The 21,271-nt window shown below is 44.5% G+C and overlaps 3 protein-coding genes across 3 annotated transcripts in view; 2 read left to right on the forward strand and 1 right to left on the reverse strand.

The window, feature by feature from the left end:
• The first annotated feature begins 143 nt into the window (after window positions 1-143).
• Window positions 144-8,478, forward strand: GLA (galactosidase alpha). The gene is made up of 7 exons (XM_036067139.2): window positions 144-435; window positions 3,192-3,366; window positions 4,355-4,532; window positions 5,085-5,176; window positions 6,634-6,795; window positions 7,206-7,403; window positions 7,974-8,478. The coding sequence occupies exons 1-7, from the start codon at window positions 242-244 to the stop codon at window positions 8,235-8,237; spliced, it is 1,263 nt and encodes a 420-aa protein (XP_035923032.1). The 5' UTR covers window positions 144-241; the 3' UTR covers window positions 8,238-8,478.
• Window positions 8,479-10,260: 1,782 nt separating this feature from the next.
• Window positions 10,261-13,000, reverse strand: RPL36A (ribosomal protein L36a). Its single transcript, XM_036067140.2, has 5 exons — window positions 12,859-13,000; window positions 12,336-12,441; window positions 12,078-12,145; window positions 10,625-10,747; window positions 10,261-10,334 (listed from the first exon to the last, which is right to left on the reverse strand). Exons 1-5 carry the CDS (start codon window positions 12,967-12,969, stop codon window positions 10,314-10,316), a joined length of 429 nt encoding a protein of 142 aa, XP_035923033.1. The 5' UTR covers window positions 12,970-13,000; the 3' UTR covers window positions 10,261-10,313.
• A 3,783-nt stretch (window positions 13,001-16,783) lies between these two features.
• The window catches only part of BTK (Bruton tyrosine kinase), a 31,952-nt gene continuing 27,464 nt past the window's right edge, over window positions 16,784-21,271 (forward strand). The window contains exon 1 of the mRNA XM_036067141.2: window positions 16,784-16,921. The gene's annotated coding sequence lies outside the window, so the exon portion shown is untranslated. The remainder of the gene's footprint in view (window positions 16,922-21,271) is intronic.

Genomic DNA, 21,271 nt, shown 5'->3' on the forward strand with positions numbered 1-21,271 from the left:
AAGCGCCGCAGTTCCTTCTGGTATGGAAGCAGGGCGGGCCAATATCAAGAAAGGAAGAGTGTGATTGGTTGCGGTGCGTTTGACGTGACTGGTCATTGGTCCGCCTCCGGGGATAACCGTCCCAGTTGCCTCAGAAACAGTAACGTCATTATTTAATAGCTCACCGGTGATTGGTCCGCCTCTAAAGTTAAACTTAAAAACCCACTTCACCGGTGGAAATTTGTACTGCATTAAGGTGGCGATGAAGCTGAAAGGCGAAGTGCAGCTGCCGGGCTTCCTGCTGGCACTTCGCTTCCTGGCCCTGGTTCTCTGGAGCTTCCCTGGGGCCAGGGCCCTGGACAATGGCTTGGCGATGACCCCTACGATGGGCTGGCTGCACTGGGAGCGCTTCATGTGCAATGTTGACTGCCAAGAAGAGCCGGATTCCTGTATCAGGTATGAGAGATAATGAGTACCCCCTTGCGTTCGCTTTCCCGTGTGTTTGTCTGTCTCTCTTTGGGGGGAGATGGAGGGTCGCAGAGGGAGGGCTCCCCTACTGCTGCTGCTTTTTTATCCCCAGCAAACTACCCTGGTGGGGAACTAGCCCTAAACTTTGTCTGGCGTGACCCCTCCTGCGGTAGGAGTCGGGTCAGCAACCCCTGCTTCTCCGTCTCTCTGTGCCGCATCACCCAACTAGGGACTTGATCCATTCACCATCCAGTTCTGTTCAGACCCTTCTTGGGAACTGCTTGTCCTGCCTCTGTCTGCCAGGCACTGGTAGTGACCACAGCCGGGGTGAGTAGGAGAGACAGAGAACTAAGACACGTGCTCTTTCTTCTGCTTTTGGGGTCAGGGGTTCCTTGGCTGTAACTGGAGGGAGTTTAGAGGAACCAGGGAGTCTCTGAGATATCCCCACCCCCTCGCCCTTGAGTGTGGCATCTGGCTAGAATCTGGTTGACCTGGAGGAACTTTATAAAGGTTTCCCCTGCTGTCCAAAAGTTGAGTGTTCCATAAGCGGGAATGGCTTAAAGTGAAGAAGCAATTACCATTAATTTATATGGAAAAATTTTTGAGCATTCCCAGACCCCAAAAATAACCTCTCTTGGCTTTGATGCACAAAATAAATGGAGATAAATCACAGATGCTCACAGACACAGTTCAAAGCTATGGAGGCTTAATGCTGGGATGCTGAATGTAGTTCCCATCACATATTTCTTTTTGTCTTTTCCTTTTTTTTTTTCCCTAAGTAGTTGTTGGCTTATTTTTATATCTGATAATAAAACTAATGCATGATCATTGCAAAAAATGTAGATGGTAAAGAAGAGTATAATGAAAATAAAGTTTCCCTGGCACAGAATAAGTGCTCCACAAATGCAAATTATATGTATATAATTTATTTAAGCAATCTCCTGTTGATAGCTATTCAAGCTTTTCAATTTTTATTACTGTGAAGCTGTGTTAACCATCCTTGTACATCGTAAGATTCTTTCCTTAGAAATGTAATTATTGTATCCAAAGGTATGTTACATATCAAACTATTTTGTTACATATCAAACTATCCTCCCGAAAAGTTTTACAAATGCACATCCCCAAGAACAGTGTATGAGAATGTCTATTTCCCCACACCCTGGCCAAGACTGCATTTTTGTCATTCTTTTGAAACTTTGCCAATCTGGTGTTTTTATTTCCACTTAATTATTTTTTAGCTGAAATGTTCTGGGTTTGGTTTTGGGGTTGTGTGTGTATGTGTGTTTGGTCTGTCATATATTATGAATATGGTGGTTCCAGCTTATGTTGGATTTTATGATTTCTGGCTCTGGCATCATGTTGAGAAAGTCTTTATCTACCTGAAGATAATATAGTCACCTACATTCTCTAGTAGCATTTTTATGGATTTTTAAAATATTTAAATCTTTGGGCGCCTGGGTGGCTCAGTTGGTTAAGTGACTGCCTTCGGCTCAGGTCACGATCCTGCAGTCCATGGATCGAGTCCCGCATTGGGCTCCCTGTTCTGCTCTCCCTCTGACCCTACCCCCTCTCACACTCTCTCTTTCTCATTCTATCTCTCGAATAAATAAATAAAATCTTTAAAAAATATTTACATCTTTAGTCCACCTGAACTTTATTTTCCTGTAAGGAATGCCACATTTAATATATACTAAATTCCTGGGGTACCTGGGTGGCTCAGTCGGTTAAGCGTCTGCCTTCGGCTCAGGTCATGATCCTGGGGTCCTGGGATCGAGCCCACATCAGGCTCCCTGCTCAGTGGAGAGCCTGCTTCTCCCTCTCCGTCTGCCCCTCGCCCCCCCCCACTTGTGTGCACACACATGCTCTCTCTCAAAAAATGAATAAAATCTTTAAAAAATATGTATATACTAGATTCCATGGTACCAGATGGCTGGAAGGATCTCTTTCAGAACTTTCTAATTCCATTGATTTGTATATTCTAATGCTACTGGTACTATACCAGCTTCATTTATCTTTTGTAAAATGTTCATGTGTTCTCTCAGGTGAACTTTTGAATCATGTTGCCAAGTTCCTTAAAAAGTCCTTTTGGGGTTTGTTCAGGATTTTATTAAATGTATAAGAGATGCCTGGGTGGCTCAGTAGGATTAAGCATCCTACTCTTGATCTCAGCTCAGGTCTTGATCTCAGGGTCGTGAGTTCAAGCCCCATGTTGGGCTCCACACTGGGCGTGGAGCCTAATTTAAAAATGTATAAAGATATGTTTTAACATTGAGTTTTCTTATCCCAGAGCAAAATAACGTCTCTCCATTTACTGAAATCATTTGGGAACATCATAGTTTTATTCATATGGATTCTGCACGTCTTAAATTTATCTCTAGTATTTTAGGTTTTTCTGTTGTTTTTTTGGTTGTTCTTGTGAATGGTATCTTTTTTTTCCAAACAGGTTATTGTTGATATCTAAGGAAGCTGTTGATTATAGTAACTTTGTAGTTTCTTACTTTACTGAACTTTCTTCTTATTTCTAATTACCTTTTCAATTTCATGTACTTCTCATTCCTAATTGAGGTTCTTAGGGTGGAAGTATTCAGGCAGGGGGAAATAAAAAAAAAAGGGCCCAGTCCATTTTACCTTGCACTGGTTACTACTGAATTGGGTAGTAACTGGGTGGAAAGAACTTGCAAAACCCCAAGATGCCTTATCATTTGTTTAATGATTTGCAACAATTTTTGGAATTTCTCTTTCAGTGAGAAGCTCTTCATGCAGATGGCAGAACTCATGGAGTCAGATGGCTGGAAGGATGTAGGTTATGAGTACCTCTGCATTGATGACTGTTGGATGGCTCCCAAAAGAGATTCAGAAGGCAGACTTCAGGCAGACCCTAAACGCTTTCCTAGTGGGATCCGACGCCTTGCTGATTATGTGAGTTTATAGATGATTCTCTTTCATTCAGGAGACTGTAAGCACTTTTGTACTGAAGCTTATTCAGAAAAACTGAGAAAATAAAATAGCTGCTATTATCTGAATATCAAATTGTAAGGCTTATCACGTGGAATTTTCATTCCATCAGCAGATCCTTGTTTTGCGGTAGCTCTTGAGGCCCATCTTGGAGAAGTTCTCCTTTTGCTGAAACCACTGAATTCTCTAGGAGGAAAAGGGAACTTGGTTCTCGACATGTGTGCATGTATTTCCATACGCTTTGAGCAGCTATTACAATTGTAGTATAAAGTAGAAGATAGAAGGAATATATTCTGGAAATTAAGGAGCAATAGAGCTGGACACTAGTTAAAGGCAATGAAGACAGATGTATTCAGTACTACTGCAATAGGGGAAGGAGCCAAGATCAATTTCAAATACAACAAAGACAGGTGGAGTTTTATAGTCAATGAGCAGGCTTGAGGGTGTCAGTGGATGGAAAATTACCAAGAGGAGACATCAAGGTCAAGAGGATTCTTGCTAAAGGCAGGCAGGCCAAGGAGTTAGACATGAAGGGCAGAGGATGAGGAACTTGATCAGATACCAAGGGTAGGGAGATGACTTAGCAGGATTCTTGCTGAAACGTGAGGCCTACTTAAGAAAAGGGCACAGAGGAGCCTAAGGTACGGTCATGGTGAGAGTCTTTGTCCAAATAATTGTATCATCGCCATGGAAAGGCAACTTTTAGGATCCCATCAGAAGATGAGAGTGATAGCTTTCCCTTTAGTTCCGTATCATAGCTTACATATATAGTTTGAACTCAGCAGCATTGGAGACTTTGTCTCCCAGCTAACTCACCTGGATAATTTTGGGGGTTTGTGAAAAAAGAAGCCCCTGATACCTAGTGAAATATACTTATCTGTGCCCCCAGCCTAGAGTGGTTCTCTGTACTTCACGATTGCCCTTGTACTGTGATCCTTTTCTCTCATTTCAGGTCCATAGCAAAGGACTGAAGCTAGGAATTTATGCAGATGTTGGAAATAAAACCTGTGCAGGCTTCCCTGGGAGTTTTGGACACTATGACATTGATGCCAAGACCTTTGCTGACTGGGGAGTAGATCTGCTAAAATTTGATGGTTGTTACTGTGACAGCGTGGAACATTTGGAAAAAGGTACGATTTAGCCATGAGCAAAGGGAGGAACTTGGAGGCCAGGGTAACTGGAGCATTCCAAAGAGCTCATCTTCACATTTTAAATGCTCAGTCACGATACTGGAAATATATTCTCAATGTGCCAGAGCTCCTATCTCTTCTTTTCTTTCAGTTTGTCCATGCATTCATGCATGCATGTAAAATCCATGCATGCCTAATCATGGCTAATAATGTGCACGTTTCATTCAAGAGGGCTCCGAGTTCATTACAAATAGTAATTGTAACTTTCCATAACAGCACTTGGGAAAGCATCTGGAATGTCAGTCCCAGAAAAAAAAGAGCATCTTCATTCCTGCCTTTCCTCAGTCTATGCACCATCCCACACTACCTCCTGAGAACAATCCCAGCAGTCTGGGAGGTACTAAACACAATTTAATCACAAAGCAGCCACCTGTCTCTGCTGCTGGTTTAAGATATAACCACGGCCTTTCCAGGCAGCCTCTTTTTAAAATACACAGCGCCAGCTGGAAATTCCCTTCTTTCCCTTATTTCACCCATTGTTTTCTCATACAGGTTATAAGCGTATGTCCTTGGCCCTGAACAGGACTGGCAGAAGCATTGTGTATTCCTGTGAGTGGCCCCTTTATATGTGGCCTTTTCGTAAGGTGAGCTAGTGAGCACAGAATCCAACAGAGCCTTGCTGATAGATTTTCAGAACTTGAGAACAAAGGAGACAAAGGGTCTCCTTCAAAGTCCAGCCTTACTTAACAGGCTCATCCTACCCTCTCTCTCAGGATCCAACCACTTCTCACCCTCTCCACTGCTGTAATTGGAGTCTAATCTGGGAAATTGTCATCTTTGATTCTTCCCTTTGTTCCGCAGTGCACAGCCTATCCACCAGCAATGCTATCAGTACTATCTACACAGCACATCCTGAATCAGCCCACTTCTTTCCATCTCGGTTGCATCCACCCTGGTCTTCCCCGCCACCATCATCTCTGCCCAGACTGCACCATCAGCCTGGTCCGCTTCCACGGTCCTGCCCTCCATTTTCTAAGCAGCACCACAGTGATCTTGTTAAAATGTAAATCCTAGCACTCCCCTGCTTAACTGGCTTCCCATTGCATTTGGAATAAAATCACACTCCATTGATCTGGTCCTGGCCTGCCTCCAACCTCCCCTCACTCTTTCCATGACTGCACGGGGTTTTCTTTCTGTCCCTCAAACACGCAAGCCTGCTGCTGCCTCAGGGACTTTACACTTGGGTTTTGTTTTTGCCTGGTACATTGTTCCTTCGAGATTTTTAAATGGTTGGCTCCTTCTTAACACTGAAGTCCCAAACCAAATGCCACATATTCAGACAGCTCTTCTCTACTCTAAAACAGCACTCTATCCGTTTATTCTTTATCACACTGATCTGCTAAATTTCCTTAAGAGCTTAGCACTGTATGGAATTATTTGTTGATTGGCTTATTGTCTGTCTCCCCACTAGAATGTAAGCTCCAGGAGGGCAGGGACCTTGTCTGACTTTATCACTGTATCCCTAGCTTATGGTAAGTGTTGAATAATTACTTATACAATGAATCCCTGTTCTTCCCCTCTAATCTCTGCAAAATACTCTCCCTTCTTTCTCAACATCGTAAACCTCTGATATTCTCCCTCCCCATCTACAAACTTGTATTCGTTCCATTAATAAATCATGTGCCTAGGATGCAGATTGCCTTATCCTATGCTTGTATATCCTATGTAATTTTGCAGCTTTTATTTTTACTTACAGAGATCATTTTAGTGATACATGTCCATTTTAGGGAAGTGTGAAAATACAGTAAGTTGTGAAAAAAATAAAAATCTTCCATAATCCCGATACTTAGTTACCATTTGGCAAATTTCCAGCATAAACAGTGTTAAAGCCATTTTAAGGAGAGATTTTAAGTTATAAGGCCTACTTCTGAAGCAGACTTCTTACAATGAAATTCCATTATAATAGGGATTTAGCTCTCCTCATAGAGACCTTTAATCTGTACACTAAAGAGGCTACTGGTACCTCCTTTAAACTTGACTGTTTTCATCTTGCAAGAATGTCAGTAGAAAGTAAACAGAAGAGTTATGTCTGTTTTCACAGCCCAATTACACAGAAATCCGACAGTACTGCAATCACTGGAGAAATTTTGAGGATGTTTATGATTCTTGGCAAAGTGTAAAGAGTATCTTGGCCTGGGCATCTTCTAACCAGAAGAGAATTGTAGATGTCGCAGGACCAGGGGGTTGGAATGACCCAGATATGGTAAGAACCTGAGCCCTCCTTGTTCAAGCCCCTGCAGTGGACCTGTTTTCCTATTTGATTTTTCAAGGCAAATCAGAAGGGAAAATTCCTAGAATAAGGCCTTACATGAGAGTACTCACAGCAAGGTGCCACAGAAAGTGGCTTCTGTATCTAGGCAACTTGAAAAATGTTTGTTTATTTTATTTATCTATCTATCTGACAGAGAGAGACACAGCGAGAGAGGGAACACAAGCAGGGGGAGTGGGAGAGGGAGAAGCAGGCTTCCCGCGAGTAGGGAGCCCGCTGCGGGGCTCGATCCCAGGACCCTGGGATCATGACCTGAGCCGAAGGCAGACGCTTAACAACTTAGCCACCCAGGCACCCCAAATGTTTCATTTTTTAATTTAAATTCTTGCTCTTCTTTGTCCCAGTTAGTGATTGGTAACTTTGGCCTCAGCTGGGACCAGCAGGTAACTCAGATGGCCCTGTGGGCTATCATGGCCGCTCCGTTACTCATGTCCAATGACCTCCGAGAGATCAGCCCTCAAGCCAAAGCCCTCCTTCAGGATAAGGATGTAATTGCCATCAACCAGGACCCCTTGGGCAAGCAGGGGTACCGGCTTAGAAAGGTACAGTAAATAATGTTCTATGGGAGAAAATAGGAATTGGCCAGACATACGCTTTTGCCTTCTAGTTTACAGTTCATCCAAATGTTTGTGTGTTTAAGATGGAATGGCTTTATGCCCAAGTACCACCATTGTCCTGGTCCTAAATCTGTTAAAAGGATGTGCACTTGTCTTTTGAGACTATTTACTTTTTTTTCTTAAAGATTTTATTTATTTGCGAGAGAGAGAGAAAGAGAGCACATGAGAAGGTGGAGGGTCAGAGGGAGAAGAGCAGACTCCCCGCTGTGCAGCGAGCCCATGCGGGACTCGATCCCGGGACTCCAGGATCATCTGAGCCGAAGGCAGTTGCTTAACCAACTGAGCTGAGAATATTTACTTTTAATCTTCGTATTATAATCAGTAATGAGGCTCCTTTTTTGCTAACCATTACCTTATTTCCAAAGCATGCTGTAGGATTTTAATTTTTCCTAGAAGCGCTCAGTAGTTCTGACAATAACTGAATGCCAGTACCAGCAAGGCAGCTTCTTGCTAGTTACCAAGCTATCACACCTATTTTCTTGGCTTACTTTTCAGGAAGACAACATTGAGGTGTGGGAACGCCCACTGTCGGACTTAGCCTGGGCTGTGGCTATGGTAAACCTGCAGGAGATTGGTGGACCTCGTTTTCATACCATCTCTATTGCTTCCCTGGGTCAGGGGTTGGCCTGTATTCCTGACTGCATGATCACACAGCTCCTGCCTGAGAAGAGAAAGCTTGGGTTTTATCAGTGGACTTCAGATTTAAAAACTAAGATAAATCCCACAGGCACCGTTTTACTTCGGCTGGCAGCGACCTAGCCTACACTAAAAAGCCTTCGTTGCGGCCCCTGTGGTTCATCTGTTAAGCTTCTGACTCTTGATCTCAGCTCAGGTCTTTATCTCAGGGTCCTGAGTTTAAGCCCCTACTTCAAGAGGAAAAAAAAAATGTGTATTTTGTTGCCAAGTGATTCCCCCACTGGTGTCTCCCTTTTCTTCCATTCCCACTTTAGCTGTCCTTTCGGTCAATAAAATTTTCCTCAGTGGAGTTTTGTAAAAACTGCTGAAGGTGTCTTTAGACAACATTTTGGGGAAAAGCTTTTGAAACAAACTGAAAAAATGTGCCAGGCACTGTTCTAGATGTGTTAAGTATATTGAGCCATTTGAATCCTCACCAACAGCAGAGGCAGGTACTTATCCACTACAAACTGCAGCCAAGATTTCAGCCCAGACTTTTAACCCTTCCAACTACTACCTACTGAGGGGCTTGGATGGCACTGCTTAAATACAATCTTAGCCCAAAGGGAGGAGAAAAACAAAGCTACTTGAACGGCAAAAAATAGCCCAGCAGGAATAACCTACAGAAGCAACCCAAGAGACCACATTACTGAATTTTTATGGAACCATCTCGTCAAGACACACTCCACCACACAGGTTTCCAAATCCTAAGGTTGTTTGCATTCTAGATCCAACAAAAGCACATGGCTTACTTTCACCAGCAAGAGTTGATACATTATGATCTCTGGCCAGAACACCCTCTCCCCTTTAAGTTGCCTCCTCTCTAGGATGTGATGAGGCAGTGATCTTCAGACTGGGGTATGTGGGAATGGATCATTTTTTTTAAGGGGGTGGTACAGGAGAGAATGCCAAGCAGGCTCCACGCCCAGCGCAGAGCCTGATGCGGGGTTCCATCTCACAACCCTGAGATCATGACCTGAGCCATAATCTAGAGTCAAGACACTTAAGTGACTGAGCCACCCAGGTGCCCCAGGGAATGGATCATTTCAAAGGAATTTCCAGACATTAGAATTCCCTTTTCCTACCATTGATTTGCCGGAGGACCAATCTGTAGTCAAAGCTTCAAGCCCGCTGATCACCTCTCCCCTTTCACAATCACCCTTCTCCCACATGACCAACGGCAGCAGCTCACCCAGCCTGAATGCACAACAGCACAAAATTAGCAAGGGACAAAGGCCCTCAAAATACAAAGTGCATGTTGTAACAATTCCTTTGCCTGTTAGGTGATTATCGATTATTTTCAATAAAATTGGAGGAGTAATCATCAGTTGCTAAAACTGGCAAACCCAGACTTAATCACCCACGGAAACAAGGCAATTTGGAAGAAAACTGCTCCATCTCACAGAGATGTACTTCGTTACCAAAATGTATTGCTTATATACTTCGCCTCCAGTTTTGCTGTACAAGTATGAAAAGCTGAACATCAGTAAGAATCAAGTATACAATAGTATACAAAGAGAAAAGGATGTAAAATTTGCAACGATTAGACATCTTTAAAAATCGACAGATATCCCTGTTAAATTCTGCCGGGCAGCTTAATTCACTAGACATTATATCCTCTGCAGTTATTTCAACATGAGAATTTATGTCTACTTTGAAGTCTGAGGGGGTATATCAAAAGGTTTGAGCAATGTTAGAGTTAAGTCTGAGAACTCAGAATACATATAGAATGCTCTGCATAGAAAACTGGGCCTAAATTCCTCATTAAATGACTGAAGTAGCAAGGGTATAGGAGAGTAAGTATTTCGCTCTTGGTAAACTTTACATTCACTGTGGATATAATTGTTAGTTTTCATGGGACTCTATGTCCCATGATAACTAATAACCCTTGCTTAACAGCGAAAGGAATCCCATGAAACCCCCATGTTAACTGAAGTGCCAAATTGGAAAATCACCATGTTTGATGTGAGTTCAACCAGATCAAATTCAATCCAAAATGAGCAAAGTACCCAGAAGAATCCTCAAGCATAAACTGCCCCACAAGGGGAATTTTACTGATGGCACTAGTTTATTTCCCTCTTAAAAGACCAACTGCAACCAAATGAAGTGAACATAACCTCAAGATTTTATTGTCTTCATAATATTAACAAAATATGAAGCTTAGAACTGGATCACTTGGCCCTGTAATGGAACAGAAAAAAAAAAAGTGAGTTTTTTTATTTTGCAAAGAACCTCTATTCTCTCAAGTACACGGTCTAGCCCCCTAAAGGGATCACCACCTTTTAATTAAGTCACATCTCCTCATTATCCCTCTACTACTCATGCCAAAACCAACACCAAAAACCTCATACCTTCAGCTATGGATCTAGTTATTTTAAGAGGATTGCCCCATTCCTGATTCCACCATCATTAAGTGGGGAGAAATGTTCACCTCTCCCAAAAGATTACACCTTCCACCCATAATTATATACCTTTCTCTTCTTATCTCCTCCCAGTTCAAAATGCTTGCATCTCTTAATAGCCAGCATTCTCTTAGATCTGCAATTGGGCTCAACACATTCAAGCCTCAGCACAATCTTCTTTGTAGTTTTAGCCTGGAAAAAAATGAAGTCAACCCCTTCATAAATCACTGCAGAAAATCTTTCTTCAAAATAGGACTGTTGGGTTAAGTACTACTTAAAGAGAAGCTGTGCAAATGACCGAGTTGTGGCAATTTGTCTTTAGCTATAGGGAGAAAATAGAAACGTAAAAACCAGTGCATTTAAGAGGAAATTTAATAGCAATAGTAGAAGGTTATCTAATTGCCATCAAATTCTCCATTCCCATCAAACATCCCAAAGAGCTTCTTATCAAACAGGCATTCATCACACCACCTTGAGCTTGTGGCCTTTCACCAGCTCATAGTTGGTACTCCCCACAACCAAAAATGGGTCAACCAAGTGTACGACACCGTGAACTAAACATAACTTTCTCACTAGGGTTAATAATTGTTACTTTAGATCTATCGATTCTCTGGAGACTACCTAAAATTATGTCTACAATTTACGTCCATTCAACTGTATTTATTTAATTCAAGGTACACTAATAAACTTTTTAAGTCTACTCCTATAATCAGAATTCTACTTCTGCCCGTTCACAGTTCTCAGAAAAGCCAAAGCCTAAGCAGAATCTTCCCACCTTCTCAACAAGTTAGCTGAATGTGAAAAGGTGATCTGGCATTCCTTTTACCACCTTGAGATCAAACCATTTCCGGCACCTAAACGAACACTAACATTATTCCTTAGTACTTTCTGGAACAAGGCTGAATGAGCAAAGCGCCAAACAAAAGAAATGCTGTGTTCCTAGGAATGCTATTCCAGGCACTGTGTACTTTAAGGTGTAGCCAATCACCTAGGGCAGAACAGGAACTCATTTGGCCTGGATGATTGAATGACAAGAGAATTCAGGAGAGCAGCGGAAGGCCTACATAAGGATGTTAAAGAGCTTTTAAAACTTCACCAGATAGGTAGCAGACTGCAGGCTTCTGAACTGAGAAGCAAAGTAAGAGAGCAGTTCTCACTGCAAGCAAGGGCTAAGGATTCACTAGCGTACGACAGGGGAACAGGGCAAAGGAAAAGGATTCACTGCTGTACTCAAACTTCAGTCCTTAGGAAGTCAGGGCACATTCCTGTACTTGATGTTTGCCTCTTCAAAAACGGAAGGACTAAAAAAAATGGAACACCGAGACAGTGCAGGACTGTAGACTAGAGTCCGACCCGGGCTGCACTCCGAGCTCCACTGCCTACTAGATGTAGACAGGTACCGGCAGAGAACTTCACTGAAACTGAAAACACACACCTGTACTGTGCAAGTGTGGGCTGGAGAAAAATGCAAGGTCTTTACCACAGTAAGTGGGAAGCATGGCAAATAGTAATTACGACTAACCTTTTTCCGGAAAATCGGCTTAGTCTGCCCACCATAGCCACTCTGCTTCCTGTCATAACGCCGCTTTCCTGGGAGAACCAAGTCCTTTGTTAGGTATAATAAATCACACCCGCCACACGGAAAAGTCTTCTTACACGTTTTATCTTGGGTTTTCCAGCAGAAATAACAATACCCAGGTCGGGGGGGGCGCACGGGGCTGCTCATGTATTATAGGAGTTCCCGAATGGTTAAAACCGCATTACGTATAGACCGTCTTACCCTGGGCATAAAGAGAATCTTTGCCCTTCTTGTACTGTGTCACTTTGTGGGGCTGGTGCTTGCCACACTTCTTGCAGAAAGTCCGGCGGGTTTTAGGAACGTTCACCTAGGAAAGAGTTGAGAACGCGCGGCGTTATCAGATACCCATTGCACAACGCCCTAACCGACCCAGCTGAAGCCAAGACTTCCCAGGAGGGCTCGACTCTCAGACCGCTCGCTAGCACACAACACTCGACCAGAAGCTGGTACAGCCGCACGTGCTTCAGGTCCAGCGGCCTCCGCGGGGCCCCGAAGTGGAGCGCGCGCACGCCCCCTCCACCCCCGGCTAAGTCTACCTCTTTGATCCCATCACTTCATTTCCTGGCCCCGAAGCCCAGTGCCTTCGGGGTCGACCCCGGCAACAATGGGTTTCTTTGGTACAACGAGTCCACACGTGGGCCTAAAGCCAGCCTGGGACGGCCTCGGTCAAAGTGGGCGAAAAGATTAAACTGGATGTTACCGGGCCCGCTCCCCCGGCTCCTACCATGTTTGCGGGAGCGCTATCGGCACGGAAAGAAAGAGGCCGGGCCGGAAATGAAAGTATATAGGAGGCTTCTGGTCGCTCTTGCTCATGGGAGTCAGCGAGAATGACCATAGAGTCTAAGACTCTGTGAGCACCGCCCTCTGGCGGCTGAGGGGACTCGCTTCGGAGCCGCGGGCGGGAGCTTAAGGAAGGGCTCGGCCTGAGGCGGGTCCTAGCTTCGGCTTGCTCGAGTTCTCCAGCTTTGCAGCTTTTCCTCACTTCATCACTTCTGGCGGACGCCGCTAGGTAGCAGCGTTAAAGGAGGGAAGCAGTGCTCGTTCTAGACCCTCGGGCGTCCCTGTCTCTATCTCCGAGAGAAGGGACGACTAGGATCAAAGGGAGGGGCCCTACACACCCAGGTTCCGTTACTGTTTCCCATCAAGGACCCTGGGAGTATCTTCTTCGACCGTGAACTGCTGGTTAACTGAAGGCTTGGAGGGAGCCAGTGCTCTCATTCGTTTATCACATGGCTGGCTGGTCCATTCAACAAATGTTAATTGAATTCCCATTCTGTGTTGGGCACTGTTCTAGGGGAGGGACACGATGATCAAATAATCTCATAAGTGTATAATTACAAAGTACTTTGTAAAATAGTACCAACGGTCGGCATTCAAGCAGCCCCCTTTTATTGAAGGAGCAAGTTGGCTGCCCTGGGTTCTGAAAAGTGACAATGAAACTGTTCAGCTCGCACAATAGCCATCAACAGGCCAAGAGATAGAAAGTATCCAGCAGCTCTTCCCTTCCCTACATACCTGGCAGAAGTCATGTGCTAGGTTTCAAGAGTCTAGCAGAGAAAGACTGCCGGGTACTGAGTATTTAAAACGGATTGTCTCAGGGTACCTGGGTGGCTCAGTTGGTTAAGCGACTGCCTGCAGCTCAGGTCATGATCCTGGAGTCCCGGGATCGAGTCCCGCATTGGGCTCCCTGCTCAGCAGGGAGTCTGCTTCTCCCTCTGACCCTCCCCTCTCTCATGCTCTCTGTCTCAAATAAATAAATAAAATCTTTAAAATAAATAAAATGGATTGTCTCATAAAATTCTCACAGTAATTCTAGGGGGTAGGCGGTACTATTATTCCCATTTTACAGATGAGAAAATTGAGGCCTTAGGATAGTCAACATTTTGCCCAATGTTCATGGTATTTAGTGGAGCCAGGATACAAACACAGGTGATCTGACTCCAGAGCCTGGGTTTCTTTACCATTATACAATATGCCTATTGTGGCCTGGAAATTATAATAGCTAACAATTACAGACCACTTAATATATACCAGGCATTTTCCAAACACCTCATATACTACTACCTCTTGTAATCCGAACAACCCAAAGCAGTGTGTACCATTATTAATATTTAACGGGTGAGGAAACTGTGGCACAACACAGGTGGTTATTTCGTGGAGCTGGAATTTCATCCCAGGTAGTCCTTGCACCTAACAGTGACATCACACAGGGCAAGCAGGGGCAGCTGCAGGGTAGAGGCTGATGAAGAGAGAGAACTGAGCAGGGACTCAGGAAGGGGTTCCAGTGATTAGGGGCTATGGAACTGTGAGAGCCTGGGGTCTCCTGCTGGCATAACTCTCCGGGAATACCCGTGGGTCCAGAGCTGACTCTCTGATCATCTCCTTTTTGTTGGGTGGTCTCCGGGAAGGAGATAATGAAAACAGTACCCCTACCTGCTACTACATTTCCTAAAGTTTCTTTGCCAAACAGCCAGCCCATAGTCTCAGCATTTTCTTCTTCTCTTTGGGCTCTTAGGCAGTCTTACTGGCCTTTGAGGAGTTATTAGAGGTTTTTGATGTTAGTAGCATGGGAATATGAAGACGGTGAACATGGCCCCTCTTAGTCTAATCAATCTCAGTTCTTTCTATGACACCTTGTGTGATGTGCCTTTGGTTTTGATTCCCTTCACTAATCCTGGTCTCTGTTTTGGACATGCCCCTGCTCATTGATTTTCCCTAACGTGAGGCACTCGGAACTGAACACGGAGTCTAGATCAGGCCTGACCTTGCAGAGTAGGTGGCCTTCTACAAGCAAGCCTCATATCACCTTGGATTTTCTGGCGGCTATGTTACTGATATGACATTTCTCTTTATTACTATCAGCAAAAACCTCTGAACCATTTTCACAAATGCTCCGGCTATCCCACTTTCACCTGGAGTATTTTGAGGTTCAACTCGGTGCCCCATTATGGGACGTGACCCTTAGCTCGGGTAAAATACCCTTGGGTGAAGTTGGCTTATCACACCAGGTGATCAAGATCTTTTTGCAAACCGATTGCTCTGGTTCCGTCATCCAATCTAGCTCACACAACAGCCTTGCACCATTCGCAGATTAGCTAGGCTACTTTCTGTATCTTCCTCAAAGTTCATTAGTAAAAATGTTGAACAGGATACCACCGAAAACAGAAACTTATATTACCTTGGGAGTCTTTTGAGGTGACACCAGGCCATTTATTTGCACTATTTGGGTGCAGCCCTTCAATCATCTAGACAAGTGTGTTAGGGAAGTGCTCATGGGCAGATGGTAAAAAAAAAAAAAAAAAAAGTGCCTAGGTTTATTTTACCCTGTCCCCTGTCCCACTCTCCCTTGTCCAGATCCCCCACTGTATGCCTGTTAATTTCCAGTCTCCACCCCCCCATGGATCTTGAGAAGGGACAGGCGATGTGACAACAGGTAGTACCTGACTGAAGAAAAGGGGAGGCAGGGAGAATGTCTGTGACCGACTCTCAGACAGGCGACTAGAGCAGCTGTTCAGAGGTGACTAGTAAAACGATATATGTTGTCAATGAAATAGGGAGATTGTGCAACACTTACCGCCCATCTCTCTTGTGCGGATGTGAGGATTACCCGCTCTGCCATTCCTACAAAATGCTTTTTAACAAAATCTTGTTGCCTTAAAAACTCTGACAGACTTCTAGTGAGATCCGTGCTCTGCTCCTACATTTCGATCCAGCACCTGGGGGGGGGAGCAAATATGGCCGTGCCTGATGTGTCAAGGTGGGCATGCAGCCCAGTCAGCCGGCGCTCTGCGGCAATCCTGGTCTGCGGACACCATTGGCTGCATGTCCTAGGAGAAGCCTCTGAGAGACCACTGGGGCTAGAACATAGGCGAGGAAGTAGTTGAGGACACATTCGGGCTTCGAGTGACACGTTTAGTCGGGTTCACGGATTTACAGAATTAAAGAGAAAGGTATACACGAAGAGTTACTCCCTCAGGCAGAATCTGAAAGGGAGAAAATCAACATCCACAGAAAATGGGGAAGGGCACAAGTCTTTGTGTGGGCTTACATTCAGACATTTTTATCTGTAGGAAAAAAAAAATGCTTTCTTAGAAAATGACTCAGCAGGGGGAAGTCTTGTCTCTACCTCTCACAGGCTCTGCACTTTGGGGTCCCTTTTGTGAGCACTCTCCATCTTTTGTTATCGAGCTTAAATGGTGTGACCACCCCCCCTCCCAATCTCCTCTGCCTTCAAGGACAGGAGGCTCTAAAGACGCTCTTCCTCATTAGACCCTTTGTTTTGTCTTTGCATGTCTGCAATTCCCGTCCTTCCTGTAAGTCTCCACTCTCTGCTGATTATCCCCACAGTTCTTTATGGTACGTGGTCCCTTTACCTCGGGGAGGTCGGCATGATGACCTGTCTGCTCAACCCAGCCCCATCCAGAGTCTCAGTGGCCCCAGTAATGTTGAGCAGGGCTCTTTCAGAGCACATTCAAGATAGCAGTGTCAGAGGTCCCAAGCAAATGAAGGGCGGGGACAGCTGGGGGTTGGGGGGGATAGGGGCAGCAGCAGGGAACCAGATACCATGCTGCTGAGAAGAAGAAAAAAAAAAGACATTGGTTTAAGTCAGGAAACAAAAAAAGGGAACTGAGTGGCTGTGAAAGGGTGGGGTTTGCTCAGACTGTCCTTCCTCTCTGGACTGTAAGAATATGTCTCCAGGGCCAGTGTCTTCTGAGATCGAGTCACACCTTCAAAGTCCTGGCAGCTCAATGCATCTGGGAAGCTACCTGCATTAAGTCAGGACTGAGGTGGGTCTGGGGCATGGCGGGGGCTGGGCAGCTGCCACAAATACTTTTCATGGGACACCTCCCCCCCAACCGAAGGCCGGAGAGAAAGCATGGCTCGTGCCATATAGTAGTCTGCTGGCTAAGGAGACCGACAGAGGGTGGGAGTGTCATCAGCGCAAGGCCCTGGCAGTCCTTCTCAATGATCAGAAGGGGCTGTAAGGGTTCCTTCTGAGTCGGGTTGTGGAGGGGGGGAGACAAGAAGAGCAAAGTGGGACATGAGGTGACCATCTGAACAGGTAGCAAATGTTGGAAGGGGGCACCCCTGCAAAACTTGGCAGCAAAGGAATCTCGTTGATGGTAGTAAGATACAAATAGGCCATTTGGTCAAATACTGCCTGAAGACCCGAAAGGTTGACTTGTGTCCAGAGGCCCTTAGAAGAAGAAAATCTAAGGGGCAGATCGAGAAGACAGTAAAAGCTCACATGCCACCAGAGGCCCTCAGCCTTTGTAAACTGGGGAAAAGCCCAGGCTAAGTAACCCTAGGTGTAAGCTACCTGCCTGGGGCTGCATCGGGCTGATGTTGCCGGGAGCGGAGCTGGCTTATTGGAAAGATTGTGTGTGCGCCAACCTCGTGGTAATGTGGGTAAAAGACTGGGCCAGAAGAAAACAGCCTCAGCCTCAGCCCAGACAGTGTGGCCAACCCCTGAGGTCATGGGGAAGGTTTTTCCTATTACCGTTGCCTGCCATGTGCACGGCTTTCTTTTGTCTTCATCATTTCTCGTCTCCTTTTCTCTTCTCTCCTCCTCTCCGTTCCCTCCTCCTCTCCATCCTCTTCCTCCTTTTCCTCTTCCTCCTATATCTACCTGTATTCCCTCTTCTTATACCCCCCCCCCTTTATCTTGTTCATTACCGCATCCCCTGGAACAGAGTCAGAGCTTAATAAACAATTGTTGAATTGCATTGGATTATTCTTGCCCTTTCCTTCCCCTGTTCTTTTCCCTTTTTCCTTCCCCTCTACTTTTCTAGTACCTTCCCCACAGGAATGTTGTGAGTAGTAACTGTGTTAATATATAGAAAACAGTTAAAGCCTGGCAATAGTAAGCGCTAATATCTCCATGTTTGCTGTTATTTTTATTCTGCCTGAGTGGGTCTGCCTAGAGCAAATGGTGTGGCATTTAGAATAAAAGGGATTGGTGGCCCTAATCAAGACATCCTTGGATGAGCTATTAGACCTCCAAATGGAATCCTGGTCCAGTTTCCTTTTTTTTTTTTTTAAGATTTTATTTATTTATTTGACAGAGAGAGCGAGCACAAGCAGGGGGAGCAGGAGAGGGAGAAGCAGGCTCCCAGCTGAGCAGAGAGCCCTATGCGGGGCTCGATGTGGGGCTCAGGGCTCGATTTGGGGCTCTATGTGGGGCTCGATGCAGGCCTGGATCCCAGGACCCTGAGATCATGACCTGAGCCAAAGGCAGACGCTTAACCGACTGAGCCACCCAGGCATCCCCCGTCCTGGCCCAGTCCTGATCATCCAGTTCTCCACGCTCAAAATCTCTCTGGCATGTTGTGTGTTTCCAGAGGCAGGACAGCCGCAAAGCCTAGAGGCAGGGGTCTATAAGGCTGAGGGACTGTCCCCTGTGCCGTTAGCTGTGTGCTAGGTCTGCTCCTTCCTTCGTTTTGCATGCCAAGCACCTGAAACAAGGGTGCTATAGCCTCTCGGGAGCCTCAGTTATTTGATAAAACAATGTCATCCTCCTGATAAGCCACAAAATGCAAATACTCGTGGAACCTAAAGCATTCAACCAAAACAGTATCCCTGAAGGCTAGCCCTGTTTGCTCTGTTCTGACCCTCTTTATAGTCAAACTGTTTAGGCTGTTTATGTTAAAGTCCAAATTGTTGCTTATGGCTAGTGATGTGTTTGTCTGGAGCCCTTTGTAAACCCTGTATGGTGAGAACCAGTGCAATTTTCCATCCACTTCAAGGGTCTTGGTGCAATTTTAAGTTATCATCACTATGATTTACTATTTCCATTTGAGCAAATTTCCTACAGAGACTTTCCTTTCAGTGGACTAGACCCATACCAGGAAGTGACTTAGGTATAAGGGGAAGATATGCCTTTTGAAAACCAGTTTGGATGTTCTCCAAAGAGTCATCCAAAGCAGACACCTGCTGCTTTTTGCCCAAAGATGCTATACTGAGATCTGATTGCTAACTCCTGGCAATAAGGGAGAGCTAGAATTTTCAGTGAGTCAGTGCTCAACAAGAAGCTAGAGACAAGACATTGACCTAATTCACTCCAAAGCTGCTTGGTTATGCAAATGAAGCCATCAGGGGAGGGGGAGAGAGAACTTCTCTGAGGACCCTGAAACAAATGGGCCACGTGTGACTTTCAGTTTCTATAGAGGTTCATGTGCACTGATAGAGGGTGTTTGAAACACAAAAGCCTTAATCCCAGGCTTTCCTTCTTACTCTCTCTGAGAAGCATCACCAGATGCCCTGAGAGTTAAAGTTGCTTATCTGAACCTCAAGGAGAAGCTCATCTCACTGCCTTGCTTCCCTAAAAAAAATAAACTATAGTCAATTAGCTCATCCCTAGAAGAATGAAACTCTTCTGAAATTCACTGGCTCAATGAAAAAAACAGACTAGTCGGCAATAAAAGCAGAGTAAAAAAACTGACTAGAAATGGAGCAGAAAATAAAGGAATGGGAAAAGCAGGCTCTCAAAAACTGCTATCTGGAGTGGAAATTGGTAAAGTGCTTCTGGAGACTACTTTGTCAATATATTTCAAAATGCAGAATGCACACACTTTCTGACTTGGTAAATGATGCTTATATAGAGATCCTAATATCATGGAAAAATAATCAGGAATACCATTAAACAAGACCTTTAGATATTTTGGGGAAAAGGTGTGTTGGGTGGATGGATGGATAGATAATGTTAAGAAATACAAGTCAACTGTAAATACTATGTGCAATATGATCTCAAACCTAAGAGAAATGCACAGGAAAAAATGGAAGGTAATATGCCCCAATATTAACGCCCTTGGATGATGAGCTTGTAATTGATGTTTTCTTTTTAATATTCCTGTACTTGAAACATTTTTTATAATGAACATGTGTTATTTTAATATCAAAAGAGAAAATACAGCAACTATTTAAACCAGGGAAAACAAAAACTAAACTGAAAAAGAAGGCCAAAGGGCCACTCAAGTCCAGAGTGAAAGACGGACACCCCAGGAGTCACCCTCGGAGCAGAGGTGTATTACCACCAATCTGATGCTGAGTGCAAACTTCGGATTAGCTACCTGGCTCTCATGTCCAATGTTAGCATGATGAAAGGCTGAAGAAGAACCAGAGACCCGAGACCTCTTGGAGAGGACTGCAGGAGATGAGAATTGTCCTGGTTAACATGCAGCCAGAAAACTGATTTTGGCTGGAGGGCTTCACCATAAATTTGGTCACCTGTCACGCTGACCATGAAGCTTATCAAATAATTAGGTTTCACTGGTGCCTGAATAGAGCTTTTTGGGAACTTAGCAAGAGTAATTAGGTTTCTATGTTGCTATGGTTATATTCCAAAGAAGACTTCTCTTCTGGTTCCAAGGCCAGGGAATTCTCAGTGAAAATCTCAATCGGAACCTGAGAGATGCTTCTTGGGACTGAAAAGAGATTTTTGGGAATGTAAATTTAGCCCATCATACTCTAATTTCAGACAGTTGATAATTCTACCAGATTCCATAGTAAAACTTCAGGAAGACAGGACTAAAACGGGAACAAGGGATAACACAAAGCACATAGGCCAACAGATAAGCCAGACCTGGGTTTGCCACTTTGTCTGAGTAACTGAGAATTCATTCTGAGAGTGGAAATCTATGATCATGTGTACAAGGATGTGCATGGCAGCATTGTTTATAATTGAAAACAAGCAATCTAAATATCCATCACTAGGAGAGTGGACAAATAAAGTGTGATGAATTCATCATACAGAATAGTTTATGCATATAGAAATAGATCAAAATGTATGAACTAGAGCTACCAAGATAAATAAATCATAAGCCATTATACTGGGAGGGGCACCTGGGTGGCTCAGTCGGGTAAGCGTCCATCTTGTGATTTCGGCTCAGGTCACGATCTCATGGGTGGTGAGATCAAGCCCCATGTGGGGCTCAGCACTCAGCAGGGAGTCGGCTTGGGATTCTCTCTCCCTCTGCCCCTCCCCCCACTCGTGCTGGAGCGAGTTCTCTCTCTCTAAAATAAATAAATAAATCTTTTTAAAAAAATTATACTGAGAAGAAAAGCAAGTTGCTGAAGAATATGTACCACTTATATAAAAATGTAAAACATGCAAACCAATACTAAATACCTTTTATGGA

This window comes from Halichoerus grypus, chromosome X (genome assembly GCF_964656455.1).
Source record: "Halichoerus grypus chromosome X, mHalGry1.hap1.1, whole genome shotgun sequence".
Taxonomy (NCBI): Eukaryota; Metazoa; Chordata; class Mammalia; order Carnivora; family Phocidae; genus Halichoerus; species Halichoerus grypus.

Coding starts and splice junctions, on each gene's coding strand:
- GLA (XM_036067139.2), top strand. CDS start 242: ATGAAGCTGAAAGGCGAAGTGCAGCTGCCGGGCTTCCTGCTGGCACTT. Junction 3,367..4,354: donor TCCGACGCCTTGCTGATTAT/GTGAGTTTATAG, acceptor CTCTCATTTCAG/GTCCATAGCAAAGGACTGAA. Junction 7,404..7,973: donor AGGGGTACCGGCTTAGAAAG/GTACAGTAAATA, acceptor CTTACTTTTCAG/GAAGACAACATTGAGGTGTG.
- RPL36A (XM_036067140.2), bottom strand. CDS start 12,969: ATGGTCATTCTCGCTGACTCCCATGAGCAAGAGCGACCAGAAGCCTCC. Junction 10,748..12,077: donor AGCCGATTTTCCGGAAAAAG/GTTAGTCGTAAT, acceptor ATTTTTTTCCAG/GCTAAAACTACAAAGAAGAT. Junction 10,335..10,624: donor GAGGAGATAAGAAGAGAAAG/GTATATAATTAT, acceptor GTTCCATTACAG/GGCCAAGTGATCCAGTTCTA.